Source organism: Siphateles boraxobius, unplaced genomic scaffold, assembly GCF_051911475.1.
Source record: "Siphateles boraxobius isolate OS27281-9 unplaced genomic scaffold, OSU_SipBor_1 55, whole genome shotgun sequence".
Lineage (NCBI taxonomy): Eukaryota > Metazoa > Chordata > Actinopteri > Cypriniformes > Leuciscidae > Siphateles > Siphateles boraxobius.
In genome coordinates this window covers 4,488,167-4,510,098 of record NW_027509181.1, presented here as the reverse complement: position 1 = coordinate 4,510,098, position 21,932 = coordinate 4,488,167, and the positions used below count along the sequence as shown (strand labels likewise).

At 43.2% G+C, this 21,932-nt stretch overlaps 1 protein-coding gene across 2 annotated transcripts in view; it reads left to right on the top strand.

Moving 5' to 3' along the window:
* Window positions 1-21,932, top strand: part of grid1b (glutamate receptor, ionotropic, delta 1b) — an 816,517-nt gene that overhangs the window by 691,246 nt on the left and 103,339 nt on the right. For both annotated transcript variants that reach the window (XM_077205908.1, XM_077205910.1), the window contains exons 7-8: window positions 10,908-11,069; window positions 19,147-19,266. In XM_077205908.1, the coding sequence (XP_077062023.1) occupies window positions 10,908-11,069; window positions 19,147-19,266 (282 nt within the window). The remainder of the gene's footprint in view (window positions 1-10,907; window positions 11,070-19,146; window positions 19,267-21,932) is intronic.

Below are 21,932 nucleotides of genomic sequence, written 5' to 3'. Positions count from 1 at the left end.
TGTGTCCCCAATGCTAGTTTGTTTCCATGGTTATTTGTTGAGTTTGCACTAATCATCCACTGTCTATTTAAGCCCTGCATGTGTTTCCTCAGTTTCTTTGTCCAGTATTGTTTGTATAAAAGTGGTTGTTCTATAGTTTATCTTCTGACTCCTGAGTGTTCTGTTTAGAGTTAATAAAGACTCTGATTTCAATTCCTTTGTCCTGCACATTCTACACAAAACCAACCCTTACAAGAATGAAGACGTAATAATAGCTTTTATTTCTATTTTGTATTGTTTAAACCAAAATATGCATATTTGTTAATATAGTGGAGTAGCTGAAACACACAGCTGTAGACGGGCCAAACAAGGAACCCTCATAAATAATGATAATAATAATAATTAATATTATTGTTCCATAATAGAGTCATTATGGTTCCACTTCACATTAGATGTATTTAAAGGGGACTTATTATTCACTTTTTTTTATCCACGGGGTGGTGATGGCGCAGTGGATAAGACACATGCCTCTGGTGTGAGACACCCGGGTTCGAATCCACTGTGAGACACCAATGTGTCCCTGAGCAAGACACTTAACCCCTGGTTGCTCCAGAGGTCTGCGACCTCTGAAATATAGTAATTGTAAGTCGCTTTGGATAAAAGCGTCAGCTAAATGAATAAATGTAAATGTAAATGTTTTTCAAAGTCTTGATTTTGTTTTTAGGGTCTACTAGAATAGGTTTTCACGCTTGAATGTTAAAAACAAAACATCGATTTTCACATATGTTACATTGTTGCAGCACCTCTCTTCCCAGTCTGTCATTAACACTCAGTTTTGTTCCGGTCTCTATGAAGTCCCTCCTTCCGAAAAGAGCAATAGCATGTTTCAGAAATGTCACGACCCTTACTATTACCAAACGTTTCAACACGCAGCTATAGTAACTCATCCAGACCTCGCCCCCTTTTAGGTGTATGCCTTGGGGAATAAATAAGGAGTACTGTGACATGTACGTCCCCGGATGAAAACCCAAAACTACAATAATTTGATACAATAGCAATTGAGCATTTAATACAATGTGCTTACTGTTTACATTTTGATGTAAGTACAAAATTAAAGATACCTATTATAAAGATGGCTTATCATTATTCACACAAACAGTATGTCCGTGGGCAACACATAAGCACCTATTTTGTAGATTGACCCAAAAGTTCATTCAGTGCAGTTAGCTTTTGACATTCCCAAAACTGCATCTATCCTTTTTGTGATCTAAAGATGATATAATCTTAAATGTCAAATGGGACAAAAGGAAATATACTTTCCTCAGGTATTCATAGTAACATCTAGCCTATGAAATAATTTATTATTAGAATCGCAGATATAACAATAACTCCAATTATAGCTGCAGGTGCAGATGAAATTACAGAGAAATTGATTCTGATCTGGCGGACAGTTCTCCACAGGGTAGTTAACATACATCAATGAGCATCTTTGCAGCTCTTTAGTTTGTCTCTGTAAATACATCTGTGTAGGGGAACTATTATGTGACCATTTGTCAGGTTAGAAAAAGGTGCTTATTTTTCTAAAACTCCCATCGCTTTATTATTTTAAATAAAGGTAACTAGCTACTTTCTTGCCCAATGTCTGTTATCCGTAATATTGATGCACCGACATTTGAGAACCTAAAATAAAAAAAAAAACGATTTGCCAGTTTCGGCTGAAAAAGTTATAGAGGGACGAAATCATTGACTGAAACGGTAGAACTTAATTTGTGATTCTCTGATGGCATGTTTTGACTCTGTCAGTGTCTATTTCTGCACAAATAAAAAAAAGTGAATAAACAACAAAAGCAAAACATGTCAGATGTGTGGATGCTAGGGCTGGGTTGACAATATTGAATTTTCATTTTTAATAGATCTTCAGTTTGATGAACCGAGACATTTTTCTTACCATCCAATAATCTCCCTATGATTTGTGTTTTGTTACTTTTGATATGCCACAAAGTCTGAGCTATAAACTTCTGTCAATTTTATAATGAAATTCAAACATTAAATGTTGTTTTGATCCGTGAACGGGTGCACTAATATTAATTCATGTTTAACTAATGCACAGATTATCATGAGTTAATGTATGATTCATGAAGAACTAAAACATTAATTAATTCTTACTGCATCAGCAACTAATAAAGAGTCTATATGATTAATAGATTAAGTAATACATGAATTGATATTAATTCAATGTGTCATTGTGTATTAATTCCTTAATAACATATTTTATTAACTAATAATGAATGTGTTAATTACCACAATTAGTCAAAGCTATGCACTTCAACTACCAGTTGTCTGCTTTAATTAATCATTAGCTAATGATTTGCAAAGGTATCATTATGTTATGACTTTACTTGTTCATTATTCATTATGGTTCCACTTCACATTAGATGTGAATCATTATTAACTAGTCATTTAGTAATTGTAGTAATTTACACATTAATCTGCACTAACAATGAAGTAATTAATCATGTATTAATGTGTACCTGTATTATCTGGAAGTTGAAATACAAGGCTTTGGCTCATTCTGGTAATTAACATAGTAATTAACACTATTAGTTAAAAAAATGAGTTATTAGGGAATTTATTCACAATTACATATTTAATTAATAACAATTCATGTATGAACTAATACATTAACCATACAGAGTCTTAATTAGTTCCTAATGTGGTAATCATTAATGAATAGCTTAGACAATCATTAGTTACACATTAATTCAGTATTATCTGTGCATTAGTTAAGCATGAATTAATGCTTATTAGTGCACCCGTATTGTAAAGTGTTACCACTACTTCTTGCACAAAATAAACATGAATAAACACCAGAAGGTACAGCACGTTGAAAGAAACATTACGGGCCCTATCTTGCACCCGGCGCAAATGACTTAGTACACTGACGCATGTATCATTCCTATTTTGCACCCGCGCAAAGCGGGCTTTTCCATCCACAGACACACGTCGGTTAATTATGAAATACACTTGCGCTCCCCGGGGCGGTTCAGCGCAACCAACGGCGCCAACTTTCCCTCTTGCTATTTTGCTGTTCTATAAAACGATACTCGGTTACTAACGTAACCTCGGTTCTCTCTAGAGAGGGAACGAGTATTGCGTAAGTTTAGCTTACGCTACGGGAAAGATTCATCTTCTCGAGATACTGAAGCCAAAAAATTATCCTTAATTTTGTATTCCTTGTCAACGCAGTGCAGCAGCTAGCAGACCTAGAGCAGGCCATCTCGCGTGCTCATTGGCTGCCCTGCGGGCAACTGCTGCAGCCTACCAGTGAGCCCGGCGTGACGTCACGCCCAATGAAGGGCGCCCGCGCCTTCATAGCGTCACAGCCCGCCAGAATGGGCGTGGCTTAGCGTATAACACTAGGGGCTGTAGGCTGAATTCCCTGGTTTTCGTCGACTGAAGCGAAGTCGCTCGTGGCGCGAGCACGGCCGGTTACGCAATACTCGTTCCCTCTCTAGAGAGAACCGAGGTTACGTTAGTAACCGAGTATCGTTCTCTTACGAGAGGTTCTCTCGTATTGCGTAAGTTTAGCTTACGCTACGGGAACACTTTGTCAACGCCGTGCGCGCCAAGCATCCACATGAGACCCCGAGCTTTCAGGGGAACCCCATAAGTGGAAAAAATAAGGTGGCCAGCCACGCGGGCCATCACTTGTACATAAGCACACATAGGGAATACAGAGCAGCGCGCCGGTCTGTATAGGCACATGGCACATACCCTACTTAGTGCAGCTCAACCAGGAGAGCTGAGTCATGTGAGAGTGATCTGAGCAGGAGATCTGGGCAGAATACACCTCTCCTTCAGACTGACAACAGTTTAGCCTGCAAGGCAGGAACTTCTAGGTTATAAAACCTGACAAAGGTAGACGGGGAGCTCCAGCCCGCCGCTACACATATGTCATGGATAGAAATTCCACTGGACCATGCCCACGAAGAGGCCACGCCTCTCGTGGAATGAGCCCTGATGCCCAGAGGGCATTGCAGACCTTTTGACGCGTAAGCGGCCGCTATAGCGTCTACTATCCATCTGGACAGGCTCTGTTTCGAGGAGGCGAGACCCTTGGTGCGCCCACCAACGAAACAAAAAGCTGTTCCGAACGCCTGAAGGAGGCGGAGCGCGTAATGTAAAACCTCAGCGCTCTGACAGGGCAGAGGAGATTCACATCACCTTCGCTGTCAGATGCTGGGAGAGCTGACAACGAAATAACTTGCGCTCTGAATGGAGTGCCCATCACTTTAGGGACATAGCCATGTCTAGGTCTGAGGATGACTTTAGAGTCATTCGGTCCGAACTCAAGACACGACGCGCTGACAGACAGCACATGCAGGTCCCCTACACGTTTTACTGACGACAGTGCAGTCAGAAAGACGGTTTTCAGTGATAGATATTTCACCCCACGGTGTCTAGTGGTTAAAATGGAAAAGCTTTCAGGGCCTCGAGGACCAATGAAAGATCCCACATGGGAACCGACGGGGGGCGCGGCGGATTCATCCTTCTAGCTCCTCTAAGGAAGCGGATGGCCAACTCGTGTCTTACCAATGACTGGCCGTGCGTCGATTCTGCGAACGCTGCCACGGCCGCCACGTATACATTGAGCGTGGATGGGGAACTTCCCTTATCCAACAGCTCTTGTAGGAAGGTGAGCAGATGCGCCACCCCGCATGTCCGCGGTTCCAGATCTCTGTCGGTGCACCATCCAGAGAACACCGACCATTTAGACGCGTAGAGCCTTCTCGGGAAAGGGGCTCTAGACTGCGTGATCGTGTTCATCACTCCTTCTGGCAGGGCAACGAGTACCCGTTGATCAACCATAAATGCAGAGACCAGCGCTCTGGATTGGGATGCCAGATCGTGCCGCGAGCCTGAGAGAGGAGATCTGCCCTCACCGGATTCGGCCACGGAGCTGTATGTGACAGCCCTGCTAGTTCCGGGAACCAAATCTGATTCTCCCAACGCGGGGCTATGAGGAGCACCGAGTGGCGCGTTTCCCTGATTCTCTTGATCACCTGTGGCAACAGAGAGACCGGAGGGAAAGCATATAGCGGGAGGCTGGGCCAAACCTGGGCCAGCGCATCCTCATCCTTCGAACAGACCGTCGGGCATTGAGCGTTGTCTTTTGACACAAATAGGTCGACTTCCGCTCTGCCGAATAGGCGCCACAGTTTCTGGACCGTTTGGGGTGCAGGGATCATTCCCCTGGGGGAAAGTTGTCCCTGGACAGTTTGTCTGGGCCGTCGTTCAAATGGACAGGCACATGCGCCACCCTCAGCGAGCGCAGGTGCATCGGAGACCAAATAAGGAGGCGTTCCGTCAGATTGCAGAGATTTCTGGATCTGATACCGCCCTGACGGTTTATATAGGATACCACAGACATGTTGTCCGAGCGGACAAGAACATGCTGGTCCTGTATGAACGGGAGGAAGCACTTCAGCGCGTTCTCGACCGCTATCATTTCCAGACAGTTTATGTGAAAACCCTTCTCCTGGACTGACCGCTGGCCAAAGGCCGGTCTGCCCTCGAACAGTGCGCCCCAACCCGAGTTGGACGCGTCTGACGAGATGACTTTACGATAAGAGATGGTTCCCATCATTACTCCCTGCTGGTACCAGTCGGCCACTAACCAGGGCTGCAGAGCTGCTATGCAGGCCTGAGTCACTCTGATTTTCTGGCCGCCAGACACCCAGCGGGACACGCGAGCATTCAACCAGCGTTGGAGCGGGCGCATGCGCAGTAGGCCCAGCTGGAGCACCGCTGCAGCTGATGCCATACAGCCCAACATCCTTTGAAATGTTTTCAAAGAAAGAAAGCTGCCCTTCTGGAAAGATGCGGCTAGGTGGCGAACACGGCGCGCGCGCTGTGTCGATAAACGAGCCGTCATGGTCACCGAGTCCAGTGCTATTCCTAAAAGGAAATTGACTGGCTGGGCAGTAATGAGCTCTTGGTCCAGTTGATCGTGAGACCCAAGCTTTCCAGATGACTGAGAAGCACTGTTCTGTGAGATAGCAGTTCTGTCTCTGACTGTGCCAATATCAGCCAATCGTCCAGATAGTTCATTATTCGCAGCCCCTGACTTCTCAGGGGGGCGAGCGCCGCGTCCATGCACTTCGTAAATGTACAGGGTGCCAGGGACAGGCCGAACGGCAGGACGGTGTAATGATATACCTGACCGTCGAAGGCGAATCTCAAAAATTGCCTGTGACGGGGTACTATCTGAATCTGAAAATAGGCATCCTTCAGATCTAGAGAAATAAACCAGTCCCTCGGGCGAACGTGCGTGAGGATTTTCCTGGTCGTAAGCATTTTGAACGGTCTTTTCGCAAGCACTTAGTTCAAATATCTCAGATCTAGGATAGGTCTGAAGGCTCCGTCCTTCTTGGGTACGAGAAAATATCGGCTGTAAAAGCCTGACTCGCTCAGAGAAGGCGGTACCTTTTCTATAGCCCCTTTGCACAGCAGCTTTGCTATTTCTGCGTGAAGTAGGTGTGCTACTTACGCATTCACAATCGTCGCGGTCCGGGCTTGAAAGCGCGGGGGACGGCGAATGAATTGAAGTGTATAGCCCTGCTTTATTGTGCTCAACACCCATTCTGAAATCCCTGGGATAGTTTCCCACGCAGCTATGTGAGCAGCTAGGGGGGAAATCGCCATTTGCGGGCTTGTGAAACTGAACCGGAGCCGAAAGCGCGGTGCGCGCGCTCTCGGTTCTGGGCAGTGGCTGCTCGCTGAAAAGCCGAAACCGGCTGATTTATGTGAGATGTCCCAATCATAAGGGATGGGGAACAGTCTTTTGTCATTTTTTGACGCGCGAGCAGCGCTCCGGGCGGGAAAGCTTCCTGTAAGCGTGAGCGCGTGTGCGCGGGCAAGAGACTTACAAGTGTATTTGATGCCCCGATCATAATGGATGGGGAGCGTTTTATTAATGCCCTGCGTTTTGTGATAACACTTAAACGCGCAGGCGCAGCCCGGGGGGAGGTTAGTGTTAGCAAGCGTGAACGCACTCAGGCGGGCACGAGACTTACATTCATAACCTGCTTTCTTTTGTGAAACTGACCCGGAGCCGAAAGCGCGGCGCGCGCGCTCTCGGTTCTGGGCAATGGCTGCTCGCTGAAAGCCGAGACCGTCTGATTTATATGAGATGTCCCAATCATAAGGGATGGGGAACATTCTTTTTTTTTTTTTCACTTTTTGACGCGCGAGCAGCGCTCCGGGCGGGAAAGCTTCCTGTAAGCGTGAGCGCGTGTGCGCGGGCACGAGACTTACAAGTGTATTTGATGCCCCGATCATAATGGATGGGGAGCGTTTTATTAATGCCCTGCGTTTTGTGATAACACTTAAACGCGCAGGCGCAGCCCGGGGGGAGGTTAGTGTTAGCAAGCGTGAACGCACTCAGGCGGGCACGAGACTTACATTCATAACCTGCTTTCTTTTGTGAAACTGACCCGGAGCCGAAAGCGCGGCGCGCGCGCTCTCGGTTCTGGGCAATGGCTGCTCGCTGAAAGCCGAGACCGGCTGATTTATGTGAGATGTCCCAATCATAAGGGATGGGGAACATTCTTTTTTCACTCTTTGACGCGCGAGCAGCGCTCCGGGTGGAAAAGCTTCCTGTAAGCGTGAGCGCGGGCACTAGACTTACAAGTGTATTTGACGCCCCGATCATAATGGATGGGGAACGTTTTATTAATGCCTTGCGTTTTGTGATAACGCTTAAACACGCGGGCGGAGCCCGGGGGGAGGTTTGTGTTAGCAAGCGTGAACGCACTCTGGCGGGCACGAGACTTACATTCAAAACCTGCTTTCTTGATCGTGTAACAGAGCGGGCAGATAGTGGGCACAGACTTGTGGACACATTTCTTACATTCAACACTCGAGCGGCTTTTCTGCGCTTCATGAGAGTGTGCTCTGCGAGGTTCGGAGTGCTTATGTGTAGTGGTGAACACTGGGGCGTGGGCACTTTCATTACACTTACAACACCGACGGCATGAGCCGGACCAGACATTTTACTCATTTTGAGATTTTTCTGGGTCGCCGTGAAAACGGCGTTTGTGTGCAGGCGAGAGGGTCAACAGACCGGCTCGTTGGCTGCTAATTGAACCACTGCAGTAGCCTGTTTGAAGGGGACTGACAGGGAATAAACTTAAACACGCACGTCTTTTCGGAGGCGATGTGTCTGTTAGTAAGCGTGAGCGCTCGTGAGCGGGCTCGTAACTTACATTCTTAATCTGACATTATACTCACTTGAGATTTCTCTGGGTCGCCGCGAGAACGGCGGATGTGTGCAGGCGAGCGGGTTGCATTACCGGCTCGTTGGCTGCCAAATACACCACTGCAGTAGCCTTATCTAAGGGGACTGACATGGCGAGACATTTCGACGGCGGCGCGCAAGCCCGTCCGGGTCATGCAGAGAGCTCGAGAGGGCTCTGCATGACGCGCGAACGGGGACGCTAGGGCGGGGTAGCTCTCTTGTAACGTAAAGAGAGCTAGCCGCGTGCTCGGTGGTCGAGCAGAACTGGAACAGTGTTTGTACGAGGGCGCGCGCACGAGTAGTGGGCACGGGACCTACATGTAACACAGATGATGCCCGTCCGGGTCATGCAGAGAGCTCGAGAGGGCTCTGCATGACGCGCGAACGGGGACACGAGGGCGGGGTAGCTCTCTTGTAACGTAAAGAGAGCTAGCCGCGTGCTCGTACGTGTCCCTCGGCCTCATTCTCAGATGCGACGGCAGTGAGGCTCGTGAGCGGCAGCTGCGCGTCGGTGAGGAGAGGCGGGGGTTGTTGAAGGCTTCGAGTCGAGCCCGCAGGGTCGACAGCGGAAGCGCTTCACAGCCGGAAGTGCGAGGCGTCTTAAAAAAGACACTCGCTGCTCTTTTAGAATAGGTTTTAGAATAGGTTTTAGCAAGGTAAAGGATACGTCGCCGGATAGCGTAGCTAGCACGGATGGCTGAAGGTGGCGAAGACGGCCGGCTTCCTCAGCGCTCTCCTAAGCTGGCTGTCCGCTGTTCGACGGCGGCGGTGGCTTCTCTCAGATCCAGCGATGCGAAGAGCTCGCTGAAGAGACGAAAATCAGGGAATTCAGCCTACAGCCCCTAGTGTTATACGCTAAGCCACGCCCATTCTGGCGGGCTGTGACGCTATGAAGGCGCGGGCGCCCTTCATTGGGCGTGACGTCACGCTGGGCTCACTGGTAGGCTGCAGCAGTTGCCCGCAGGGCAGCCAATGAGCACGCGAGATGGCCTGCTCTAGGTCTGCTAGCTGCTGCACTGCGTTGACAAGGAATACAAAATTAAGGATAATTTTTTGGCTTCAGTATCTCGAGAAGATGAATCTTTCCCGTAGCGTAAGCTAAACTTACGCAATACGAGAGAACCTCTCGTAAGAGAACAATTGCGCCACTGACCAGAAAAAACTAGTCTAAAGTCAATGGCGCGTTGCGCGTACATTCAGTTGCTATTTTAAGCGCGGATGCTTGGCCATAATACAGTGTTAACAACGCGCATACACTGTAGATGATTCTCTAATCTACACAGATGCATTTAATTTTTTGCAAATGATACATTATTATAAGGAAAAATATTAAAACACGAGGGAAATCATTGTTGTGTCCATGACGATGGGGAAAATAGACATAAAGCTCACACATTTACCCAAATTATTATATGCATGTTTAACCGAAGCTAATTTGGGTTGGTTTGTCCATTCCCCAATGTCACTTCTCTTTCTTTTACGGCCCTGACGAGAACATCTATCTCCTCGGCTGTGAACCGATTCTGAAGCGCGCCTGGTAAATTCGCCGTTATAATAGTATTGCGCCATGGAAGCAGCGCACCTCGTTCATCATGCTCTTAAAGGGAATGTGTTATAAAGCTCTTATTGGTTTGTTTCCCGTTACGCCCAAACCACATCTATGAATAATGAAGCTACTTCAGACCAACCCCTTTTAGATTTGCGCCAGGCGCAAGAGGCATTTATCCCGCCGGTGAAATAGCAACAGCGCCGGGATCCGCCCACAAAGTTACTTGCGTTTTGCGCTTTGAAACTTGCGTTTCAGATCGTTAAAATAGGGCCCTACAACTTACTAAAATGTATCATGTCTCATGTATTCGCTCAGTGTTTCAACTGTGGAAAAGACATAAATAAAACAATGTCACATACAGTAACATTATATTTACATCAGGAAAGCAATTTAATTCCCAAAGCTCACTAGAAAAATAACTCTAGAGAGGAGCATGTATGCTTAATGTATGCACTATATTACATGTTCATTATATTGTTTTACTTAAACTGTTGCCTTCATTATTTAATATATGTTTGAATAATTCTGTCATGAAAACAAGTTTAAACATTGAAATGTGCAGCATAACCAGTTTATATGCAACTCAGTTTTTATTTGTTGATTTAGAGTGTTGATTATTAAATAAATGTGATTAAATAATTGATTACTTAAAGGAATAGTTCACTTCAAAATGAGAATTATGTCATTATTTACTCACCATCAAGTTGTTTCAAACCTGCATTAATTTCTTTCTTCTGCTAAACACAAAGGAAGATATTTTGAAGAATGTCTGTAACCAGACAGTTGATGTACACCATTGGCTTCCATAGTAGGAAAAAAATACTTTGGAAGCCAATGGGGTACATCAACTGTTTGGTTACTGATATTCTTCAAATTATCTTCTTTTGTGATCAGCAGTAGAAATAAATTCATATAGGTTTGAGGGTGAGTAAATGATGAGAGAAACTAATCATTTAATAAACATTGTTTTTGGTTTCAATTTTCTGCTAATTGAGAACTTTAATTTCAGTGTTTCGTTTAAAAATGAATTTTGATGGATCAAAAATAGTATTATGTATGTTTTGGTTGTTTTGATTCCAGGTGTCCAATCTGTACCTTTATGACAGTGTGTTGATGTTGGCCAACGCATTCTATCGGAAATTAGAAGATCGGAAGTGGCACAGCATGGCCAGCCTAAACTGTATCAGAAAGTCAACAAAGCCCTGGAATGGAGGCTGGTCCATGCTGGAGACGATCCAAAAGGTATGATATGTTTGATGTCAAGAATTTTTCAGAAACTCTGTTTTGCTGTTTGTCACACTGTTGGGGGGCTTTCACATCTAGCCTGCAAGACTAAAAGTGGCAAGATACTGAGTATTTGAATAAAAGCAACTGTGACAAGATGATAGTTTCCATTGCTTTACATCAAGTCCCAGACATGTGACTTTTTGAAATTCAAATTGCTTTCATCTAGGTTATTTCCTGACTTCCCCTCTCTCTGCTGCAATCACTTTTCTTTTAAACTCAAGCACAGCGGTCAAGCTGAGATAGCTGGTTGTCCTCACGCAGAACTCTCTTAAGGGCCACTGAAAGCTGCACAATAGCTGGTGTGGTGGCGCTGCAGCTGATGTCTCATCTTACGAGCTCATGTCTCTGTAAGCTCTCAGGAGCAGCAAGCGGTCTAGTGTGTGTTCCTCATTTCATGCCTTTTTAACTTCATATGAACCACAAAGAACTGCAAGTAACCTCTAATCGGCCATGAGAGGGACACGCCATGGATAGATTTGTCTCTGAATCTTTCTGTAGGCCTTTCATAGTGATGCTTTTCAAGCGTTGAGCGGCCCAGACCACTCAAAACAGGTGGCCCAGTTAGACCAGTAAAGAAAACATTTCTTTAGTTTACTTAAAGGGTTAGTTCGCCCATTTAAGACATGAAGTTGTATGGAATCCTTACCAGCACTATAGTGCATACACACTGACCCACTCTGTAGTCACCTCCCTGGTCAGAGTTCTGGCCGCTGGAAGTTTTTCAAGAAAGTACTCAATTAGTAATCAATCCGCGCTGCTGTCAACGTCAACAGTGCACACGTTCTGATCAGCTGTTACATAGTATTTACACAATCGATTACGAAACGACGTAAAAAGTCGAAAATGAACGATGGTGCAAACTTGTAAATTTCCAGGCTGTGACCACAAGAATGTGCCGGGATCACCGTTCAGATTCCATCGTTTTCCTGTTTCGGATATAGCTACGAGACAGCTTTGGCTGGTTGCCATCGGCTACTCTGCGTGAGCTAAAATATCCAGAATCAAGGATTATCGTGTGTGCAGTGCTCACTTCAGCGAAGACAATTACATCCCCAACCGAGGAGGAAAAAGAAAAAAACTGATTTTAAAGAGTTTTGCTGTACCAGTACCACGGGTAAGCTCTATTTACTAACTTTATGACCCCATGTTTAAACTGTACGGTAAACAAGCTGATGTTTAGACTCTAGTGGAAAACACGTGAAAAGATGTCTAAAATAAAAACAGTATATAGGGATATAGGTACAATTTGCTGAGAAAACTATTTGATTTAGTTCACTCTCTCTTCCCGTTCTATCTCCATCTGTTGAAGTTCGGCATCGGTATACTCCAGTTCATAAAGGTATCCCTTTGGCGTTGTGCTAAAATTACTTTCATCCTCATCTGTTCCGTCTGACATTGTGCTAAAATTGGTTTCATCATCAGAAGTTTCGCAGTCAGACATGTTGTCAGCGAGTCGCGCTATCAACAGCTGATCGGAACGTGCGCACTGTTGACGTTGACAGCAGCGCGGATTGATAGAAATGGAAAGAAAATAGTGCCGATTAAAACTGAGGTATGAATTTTGACCGGCGTGTTTTTTGTGTGCTAAATTGATCAAGCTTTGAAACGCAAATCATTTTTTCACGTAAAAACGCACAGTTTTGAGGCCCCGGAAACTAACCGGGATTACTTTCTTGAAAAACTTCCAGCGGCCAAAACTCTGACCAGGGAGGTGACTACAGAGTGGGTCAGTGTGTATGCACTATAGTGCTGGTAAGGATTCCATACAACTTTATGTCTTAAATGGGCTAACTAACCCTTAAAAAAAACATAAATTTACTTTAAAAAAACAAAAACTTTTTTTAAAGGATAGTAAACAAATAAGGGTTTATGATAGTTTAATTTTAATATTATTTATATACTATCATAGTTTGTGTTAACGTTTTAAGTTTGCTTTTCTATTTTTATTTTTTTAGTATTGTTGTATTTGCTTTTGATATTTTATTAGGTTTTTATTAGCTAAAATTATTTTTAAATATTTTTCCCATTTTTTTTAGTTGCCAAGACAATATTTATTTATTTTTTAATCTAATTTATATATTATATTTTAATTTCATCTTTATTTCAATTAACAAAAATGTTTTTAAGTTTTATATTTAACAATAATTATGCTGTTCCCTTTCAAAAGCTACAATCGAGAATTTACCCGGAGGTATTATAGTCTCGGTCAGTGACATCACCAGTGCACACCTGCGACACGAGGCAATAAATAGATGAGCCACGCCTGCATCGTCAGGTCTTTTGTCTTCAGAGGCCATTCTGTATATGTGTGCGTCAGAAAACTCTCTTACCTCTCTATCTGCTTCAGATCTTGTTAGGAGTATTGCTTTCTGTACACCTAAAGACTTTGAAAAGATTTAGAAAAGACTTTATAAGATTATCAGCTCACATCTAAAGACTTGGGTTCACAGTTTTTAGTCTCAGACTAAAGACTTGCGATAATATCAAACATGTTTGATATGAAAGACTAGAGAAAGACTAACATAAATCGGGTCGCCTACTGCAGATTATCACCTCACATTTAACGATCGAGAGGACGGGAGCGCAACGAGACTCCAGTAAGATTCTTAAAGACTGCCGGTCTTTAGTCTGGGACTGTGAAAATCCTTTGGTGTACGCCCGGCATTAGTTTTCTACTGGCAGTGTGCAGATTTTTCTCTCTTTTCTCTCTGAGTTGAACAAGTAGAAAGAGTAAAATCCAAGAAAATTAGTGATTTACAAACTTTAACTTGATTTGCTTGACTGTAACCCTGTTCCCTGAAAAATCGGAACGAGATACTGCGCTGCATTGCCGTGCCGAAGATGTCCCAGGACTGCTCTTCAGAAAAAATATCCTGACAATGCAGCTGTGGCTCATCTATTTATAGCCTCGTGCAGCGGGTGCGCGCTGGTGACATCACTGACCGAGGCTAAAATACTTCCGGCTCAATTCTATTGACGTGTTACACACAATATTCACAGGTGGTCATGATTAAAGACATTCCCAATGTGCTAAGCAGCGCAGCATCACGTTACGATTTTTCCTGTTTAATACCCAACTATTAGTTGACTGATTAATAGTTTTTGCTGATTAATTTATGCCAATCAATGATTCTATTTAATTTTACATATATTTCAGTTGATTTTGTAATCACAATCACAACATTTACGTGAGATACAACTGTTGCCATGTGTGCGAGTAGCAGAAACAACCAGGAAGACAAGAATTAACATTGAAGACGTTTTAATTGAAGAGGTGTAAATGACATGACAAAACACATTATACATGTAAATGAAAAACGAATAATTAGAGAACCAAGAAAACAAAAATGTAGCCAAATCAATTAAATAATCAAAACATAATTCCCAAAACTTTTTAACCCAAACCTCTAAAACTACCTACCAAAAGATACAAACCCGAAATCTTCAGCGTATACGACGCCTTAAATAAACCACGCAGACTAATAAAAAAGAAATACAATGGATGGCGATCACTCTCCAACTAACTAAAAAAAAATACAATGCTGTCTACCTTTGTCTTTGAAGATGTATTTATAAAGGGCCAATCAGTAAAACACGAAATCAGGAAACATAAACGAAAACCAAGTCTAAATGCTACATGGTTACTGCATACAACACACTGTTTTCGAATTAGATTAACCGTGTTTAACCCAGTGATCGGTCACACGCACACATTGCACTTAATAAAAGTTTTTAGTGATCTAGCGGTGCCCAACCCTGCTCCTGCCGATCGACTGTCCTGCACAGTTTATCGCCAACCCTAATTAAACACACCTGTCTTTAATTTTCAAGTGATCCTGAAGACCTTAATTGGTTGCTTCAGGTGTGTTTTATTAGGGTTAGAGATGAACTGTGCTGGACAGTCGATCGGCAGGAGCAGGGTTGGGCACACCTGCTCTAAAGCAACCATTCAGTTAGAGGTCACACAGAATATTGCATATACAACCTAGACAGGGGAAATGCAAACACATTGTCCTTCCCACGGATGTGCTGGATGTCCAACTCCATCGCATTAGCCGGGGGTTGGAGTTTTTCATCCTACCGAGAAAAACAAGAGGGTTATGGTCTGTGTAGACCACTAAGGTCTGACAGGAAGAGTTATAGACATCAAAATGAACCAGGGCAAGAATAAGGGCCAAGGCCTCTTTCTCTATAGTAGAATAATACTTCTGATGTACGTCAAACTTCTTAGAAAAGTAGCATACAGGATGCTCAACTCCCTCTGAATCCTATTGGAATAAGACACCCCCAACACCAGCATCACTAGCATCAACAGCTAGTTTAAAAGGCCTATCAAAATCAGGAGCAGCAAGAACAGGAGCACTTACTAACAGTGCTTTCAAGTTCTCGAATGCAGAGTGACACAAGCTGGTCGGAACCTTTATAAATAAACGGAACCTTTGGGATGAGAAGGTTAGTCAAGGGAGCAGCAACGGTAGCAAAATTCTTACAAAAACTCCTATAATAACCTGCCATCCCAAGAAAACGTTTCAGCTCACGCCGAGTCATCGGCACACCAAAGTTCACAATGGCCTCTACTTTAGCACCAATGGGAAAGACCTTTAATGCCCAACAACCTTGCCCAAGTATGTCACTGTGGCCTGTCCAAATTCACATTTGGCAAGGTTCAAAGTCAAATTTGCAACAACAAGACTATGGAACACCTCTTTCAGCCGGAGTACACGTTGGGACCAGGTAGAGCTGTAAATAACGACATCATCAAGATAAGCCTCACAATCTGCTACTCCTTTCAACACTGTATTTACCAGTCGCTTAAATGTGGCTGGTGCGTTCCGCATTCCAAAAGCCATAACACGATACTGGCAAAAATCATCTGTTGTTACAAAAGCAGATATTTCACAGGCCCTCTGAGTGAGAGGGACTTGTCAGTATCCCTTTAAGAGGTCCAACTTTGTAACAAAGGCTGAAGATCCTACTCTGTCAATGCAGTAATCTAATCGTGGAAGAGGGTAACAATCAGGCTTGGTGACAGAATTGACTTTGCGAAAATCAGTGCAAAAACGAGGTGTATGGTCTGACTTATCTACAAGCAGGCATGGAGAACTCCATGAACTAGCACTAGGTTCAGCAATGCCATGCTGCAGCATATAGTCTACTTCCCTACATAAAAGCTGACGCTTAACAGGGTTGACTCTGTAAGGAGGTTGCTTAATTGGACCAGCAACACCTACATCAATGTCATGATGAAGGACATTGGTACGTGTAGGCACATCAGAGAAAAGGTCAGGATGTTGGTGAATTACTTCCTTGATGTCAAAACGATTTGGAGGATCCAGATAAGAAAGATGGTCATCTAAACTGGCCAGGATTCTTGAGTTTGGCAGCCTACCTTGAGACATTTCTGGATTAACAACAACATCAGTGTCCTTCTCACCTACATTAATTGGAATACTCAACACAGCCACGGCCTTCACATCTGAATGCATAGCCTGATTTCTCACACAATAGGACTTTAACAGATTAACATGGCATAAACGTGTTTTACGCTTCCGATCTGGGGTCTTAACTAAATAATCACATTCACCAATCTGACGCTCAACCACATATGGTCCACTATATTTAGCCTGCAAAGCAGATCCCAAAAGGGGCAAAAGGACTAATACCTTGCCCCTTGGATTAAACACTCGATGCTTTGCCTTTTAATCATAATACCCTTTCATCCTCCCTTGAGCTTGCTCCAAATTTTGCTTGGCCAGTTCACATGCCTTGTTAAGCTTAGACCGAAAGTTAAACACAAAGTCTAAGAGGTTATTAGAAGAAGGCTGGTTTTCCAACCACTTCTCCTCCAAAGTTTCAGTGGACCCCGTACAGTATGGCCAAACACCAGTTCAGCCGGACTGAAACCAAGGGACTCTTGGGTCACTTCTCTAGCAGCAAAAAGGAGTAAAGGGGTTCCCTCATCCCTCATCCCAATCTCTTTCAAACTCTCTACAGTATCGCAACATTGACTTTAGAGTCTAATGATACCTCTCTAGGGCTCCCTGAGACTCTGGATGGTAAGCAGAATAAATGCAGTGCTGAATAGAAAGCTGTAGCAGCACCTGGGAGAACACACGGGACATAAAATTTGACCCCTGATCTGTCTGAACAATTCTTGGAAGACCGAATGTTGTGAAAAACTTAATCATGGCCTTAGAAACTTCTGGAGCAGTAATCCTGCGTAAAGGAATAGCTTCAGGAAACCGAGTAGCAGCGCACATGATGGTAAGTAAGTACTGGTTACCTGATTTAGAGCGAGGGAGTGGACTAACACAATCAATCAAGATTCGCTCAAAGGGCTCTCCAATAACTGGAATGGGATGTAAAAGCGCAGGTGGAATTTTCTGATTAGGCTTACCAACAGTTTGACACACATGTCATGTTCTACAGTATTGTGCAACGTCAGATTTTACCCCAGGCCAGAAAAAATGCCTCAGCACCCGATCTAAAGTCTTTTTGATGCCCATATTACCCGCAAGACAATGATCATGAGCCAGTTGCAAGACACCAGAGCGATAAGCCTTAGGAAAGACAACCTGAAACACACTACTCCACTCGTCATAGCAAGACATCTTAGGAAAAGTCCACTTTCTCATTAACAATCCATCATTCACAAAGTATCCACAAGAAACAACAGTAACTGCATCTTCAGAAACAGCCTCTTCAAAGAGGGAAACCAAAGTTGTATCTTTTCCTTGTTCCAATTTTAGCTCTTCACGAGAGGGGAACACGGTACCAAACCCTAATGTCTCAAAATTTACCATGAAGGTGTCAGACAACGCAATCTCTGAGTCAGAAGTTTTAGCTTGGTTTTTCTTTGCCATTGCATGAGTAGCAACACAAACAGAGAATGTATCTGGAAATTGCTTTTCAAGTTCATCTGGGCTTTTAGATGCTACTGGGATAGGAACCACCTCAGGAGCAGCAAGCACTCTACCACCAGCCAGGTCATTGCCTAAAATGAAAGACACACCGTCAATAGGAATATGAGGACAAAGAGCGACAACAGCCTCCCCAGACACCAAAGAGGTTTGGAGGTTAAGATTATGCATCTCCCGCATATTGATAGCGGCTCCCTGATGCACGCAAATTAGTTAAAATCTCCCGGAATCTAGAGTGAGCGAGCAAGAGCGCGCATGCCAGACAGAAAAAACTGTGCTCCAAACCATATAGCGCGCGCACGGCAGAGAGGGAGAGAGCGAGAGACCTTGCGTGTGTGCCTCATGAAGCGCATGTAAGACAGAGAGCATCCTGATTGGCTGGTAAATGTAAAAATCGAGAATCGAATCGAACCGTGACCTTAGAATCGAAAATTTAATCGAATCGAGGATTTGGAGAATCGTGACACCCCTAATACTGAGGACACAAAAAACTAGCATTGCATTGTTTGGGCATGCTTTATGGTTTCACGGCCGTGATGTCACCCGACCCTCATGTCCCGTCACACCATTGGATTGATTTCACACATGCTTCAAAACGCAATCCCGCAGAGCATTCCCACAGCGTCATTCTCGACGCAGCGCAAGTTCCCTTGGGAGGGAATTACTTTTTTCCCACCTTAGTTATCAGTGGATCATGAAGTTAAATCAGTGGGTCATCTAGTTAAATTTAATCAGTTTTAAAAACACATCTCGAGAAATAACTGTTTCTGTATACCAGATGTTGTTATATGTGTATGACCTCACACTTTTGCACATCTACTCACTCAACAGCAGCTGTAAAATGTAAAACACAGTAAAATGAACTGATGATATACATGCAGTACTGGTCAAACTGGGAAAGGAGCGGTAATGCACACTTAGCCAAACCTTTCTCCCACTGGCCCCAGACCACAAGGCCATTCATATTGTAAAGCCCAAGAAATATTAAAGGTTTGAAATTGCAATTGGTAAAGTTCAATGTATAAAAGGGTACAGCACATTGCACATTGATCTGGATCAGTTCCTTTTACTGTCTTTATTGTTTATTGATTCAGCCTGTTTTGTTCCCACAGGGCCGTATAACTGGTCTCACCGGAATTATGGACTTCATGGACAATGGATCAAATTCCCACGTTCAGTTTGAGATTTTGGGAACCAGCTTCAGCGAGACATTTGGAAAAGACATAAAGCGCGTGAGTTAAATTGGATTTTCATTTCTAGTACCTGGTGTAAAAGCTCTTTTGATTTCTGATTATTTTTTCTTACCAGTAACCTTAGGTAAAATGAAAACTGAAATCAATTTCCCTGAAATGTGTCTATGATAAACATGGAGAACGCAAAATCTGCTTTTCAGAAAGACTCGCCATTGAGAACAAATTGACTTAATGTAATATGTGTAAATTGTGTATCCAGACTGCCATTTTGACTCCTCACCTCATTGTCAAATGTTTTAGAGGCAAGAGTAAACGGCAGTGATGAGTCGTGCTTCAACTGGCTTGCCAGGCCAAACATGTTGTAATACAAACTTTATGACTATGTGCACTACCTATTTTGTATGTCATAAAGTGTTCCCTACACTCAGTCTATTCAATTCCATGTCTACTACTAGATGTTTTATTTTGCCTACAGTTGGATATGTTAATTAGCATTTGCTGTACTTTTTCCTAGAAAAATCACAAGTAATTTTCATTACAGACAGTCTGTCCTCTTTTCTCTTCATAGCTGTATTTGCTGATTTTTGTGCTCTGTTTTTGTAGCCATAAACCTTTTGGGTCCATCCATCATTTAAAAGAAAGAGTAATATAAATTACAGGAGAGGAAACAGTCTGCTGGTAATGAAGATTTAATCACCCTGCATCCCAACCTGAATTATGAACCCACTGTATCACATTATAGCCATTAGGATCCACAGTGCCACAGCCACTTACTCCCTGCCCGCACACACACCGGCTCCCCCTCACACAAAGCACATTTATTAGCTATAATGAAAGGAAAGGACAGCTAATGGTACGTCAAGTGTACTCAGTCCTGTTGTTGTTCATTATTAGAGCACCAGCTTTAGTCTTCTAAGCTGTGACGCCCAAGAAGAGATTAATGTAGCCAACTGCATTTCCACCCTGCTATGGAGACAAACGGCGAGCCGTGCTGTTAATTTGACACATGTCATGGTTTGAAAGCCGAGGCAAATAAATTTCCTGGCTAAACAAGAAACCCTTTGGAGGTTAAAGAAGGCCGGAAAGTTTCAAGTGATTTCTTCAGTAGTGACTCAGTACCCTGTTGGCTTTTGTCTTATCTTAGTCTTTAGTCTCTCTGTCTCTCTAAATTACTTTTCTCTGACTGCTTCTATATATTAGCTATGTATGAAACTGTAGTGAGCTACCTAACAATACAGACACACATTTGTGCCACATTCCAATCACTAACACTCTTTCTATACTGGATGTGAACTACTTGTTGTGTCACGTAAAAAAAAAGAGGAAACCATTGTAATCAATGATGCTGTCTTCACTGGAGCAACAACAGTAGATGGATACTCAGTTCTGTTTCTAACGTACTTCCGCGTACTTCTGACACCAGGGCAAATGCATGAGGGAGGAATCACTGAGGTGATCTTGAACATTCACCCTGACAAGTGTAGTGTAGATAGGCTTACCCTTACGGAACAAAATTATATGGGAATATACTGCAAAATATAATGCGATATATTACATAATACTTTTCCATATATGGGAAACTAGTGCTAATATTTTTCAATATACTGCAATATATGCATTGACCATGTATGGCTATATATGAAGACAAAAAAGCATTACATATAATATTCACAAAGTTTTATCCTTTACTCTGTACATATATTGCTCATATATGTTCCCGTGTAAATGTGAATATATGTTCACACATATATACACACACATTCACGGAATGAGTTACAACAGATGTCCAGTTCCCAGCATGCTTTGCTTCTGACTGTTAAAGGAGAGCAAATGTTAAAATTAAGTGTTATTGTCAGGGTGTGATGCAGGCAGAAGAAGACGAGGAGTCAGAAGTTCCAATGCAAAGCGTTTACTACAACAATACAACTAAAATGGGTACCGTCGGGCAGAAGGTTCACACACACTGGATACAAAGTAGAACGGACCAAGACTGACTGAACAGAAGGGAAGTAAATACACAGATGATGACAAGACAATGACAGACAGCTGTAAAGAACATTAGTATACATGGTGATCAGGTGATGGCCGATAGTGTGCAGGTGGGAAGCATGCGGAATGCTGGGAAGTGTAGTGCCGTTGAGGTGACAGAGCTGTTGACCGTGACAGTACTCCCCCCTCCCGATTCGATCGTTTTGATGGTTAAATGTGGCATGCGGGATGCTGGGAAGTTTAGTGCCATTGAGGTGAATATTAATATAGGGCGAGATCTGTTAGTGTTTAATACTCTATTATTTTGGATTTTAAAAGGTTTTCTGGTATGTCTGAGTTTTTGGGGTTACCATTGTGCTGAAGAGTAGAGCCTGTAGTTCGGCTTGACGATTGGCCAAATACCATTAAGGTTCAATTACTATATTTCAAAAGTTATAGTTGTGCTCTCCTCGGCACAGTGATAGTCTATCTGCTAATTGTTTTAATGCATGCAGGCATGCTTTTGGTAACTAGCTTTATATTATAACTAGTTTATTATGAAAATAATTATAAAATACAAGAAATATATTACAATATGTATTTCTATATATTTGTTTATAAAGCATGAGTAAATATATATGCAATATATTACACATGCAGTACCATATCTTATCACATATACATATATTAGTAAATATATCGTCACATATTTTTCAATATATGAAAAGTGGCAATTC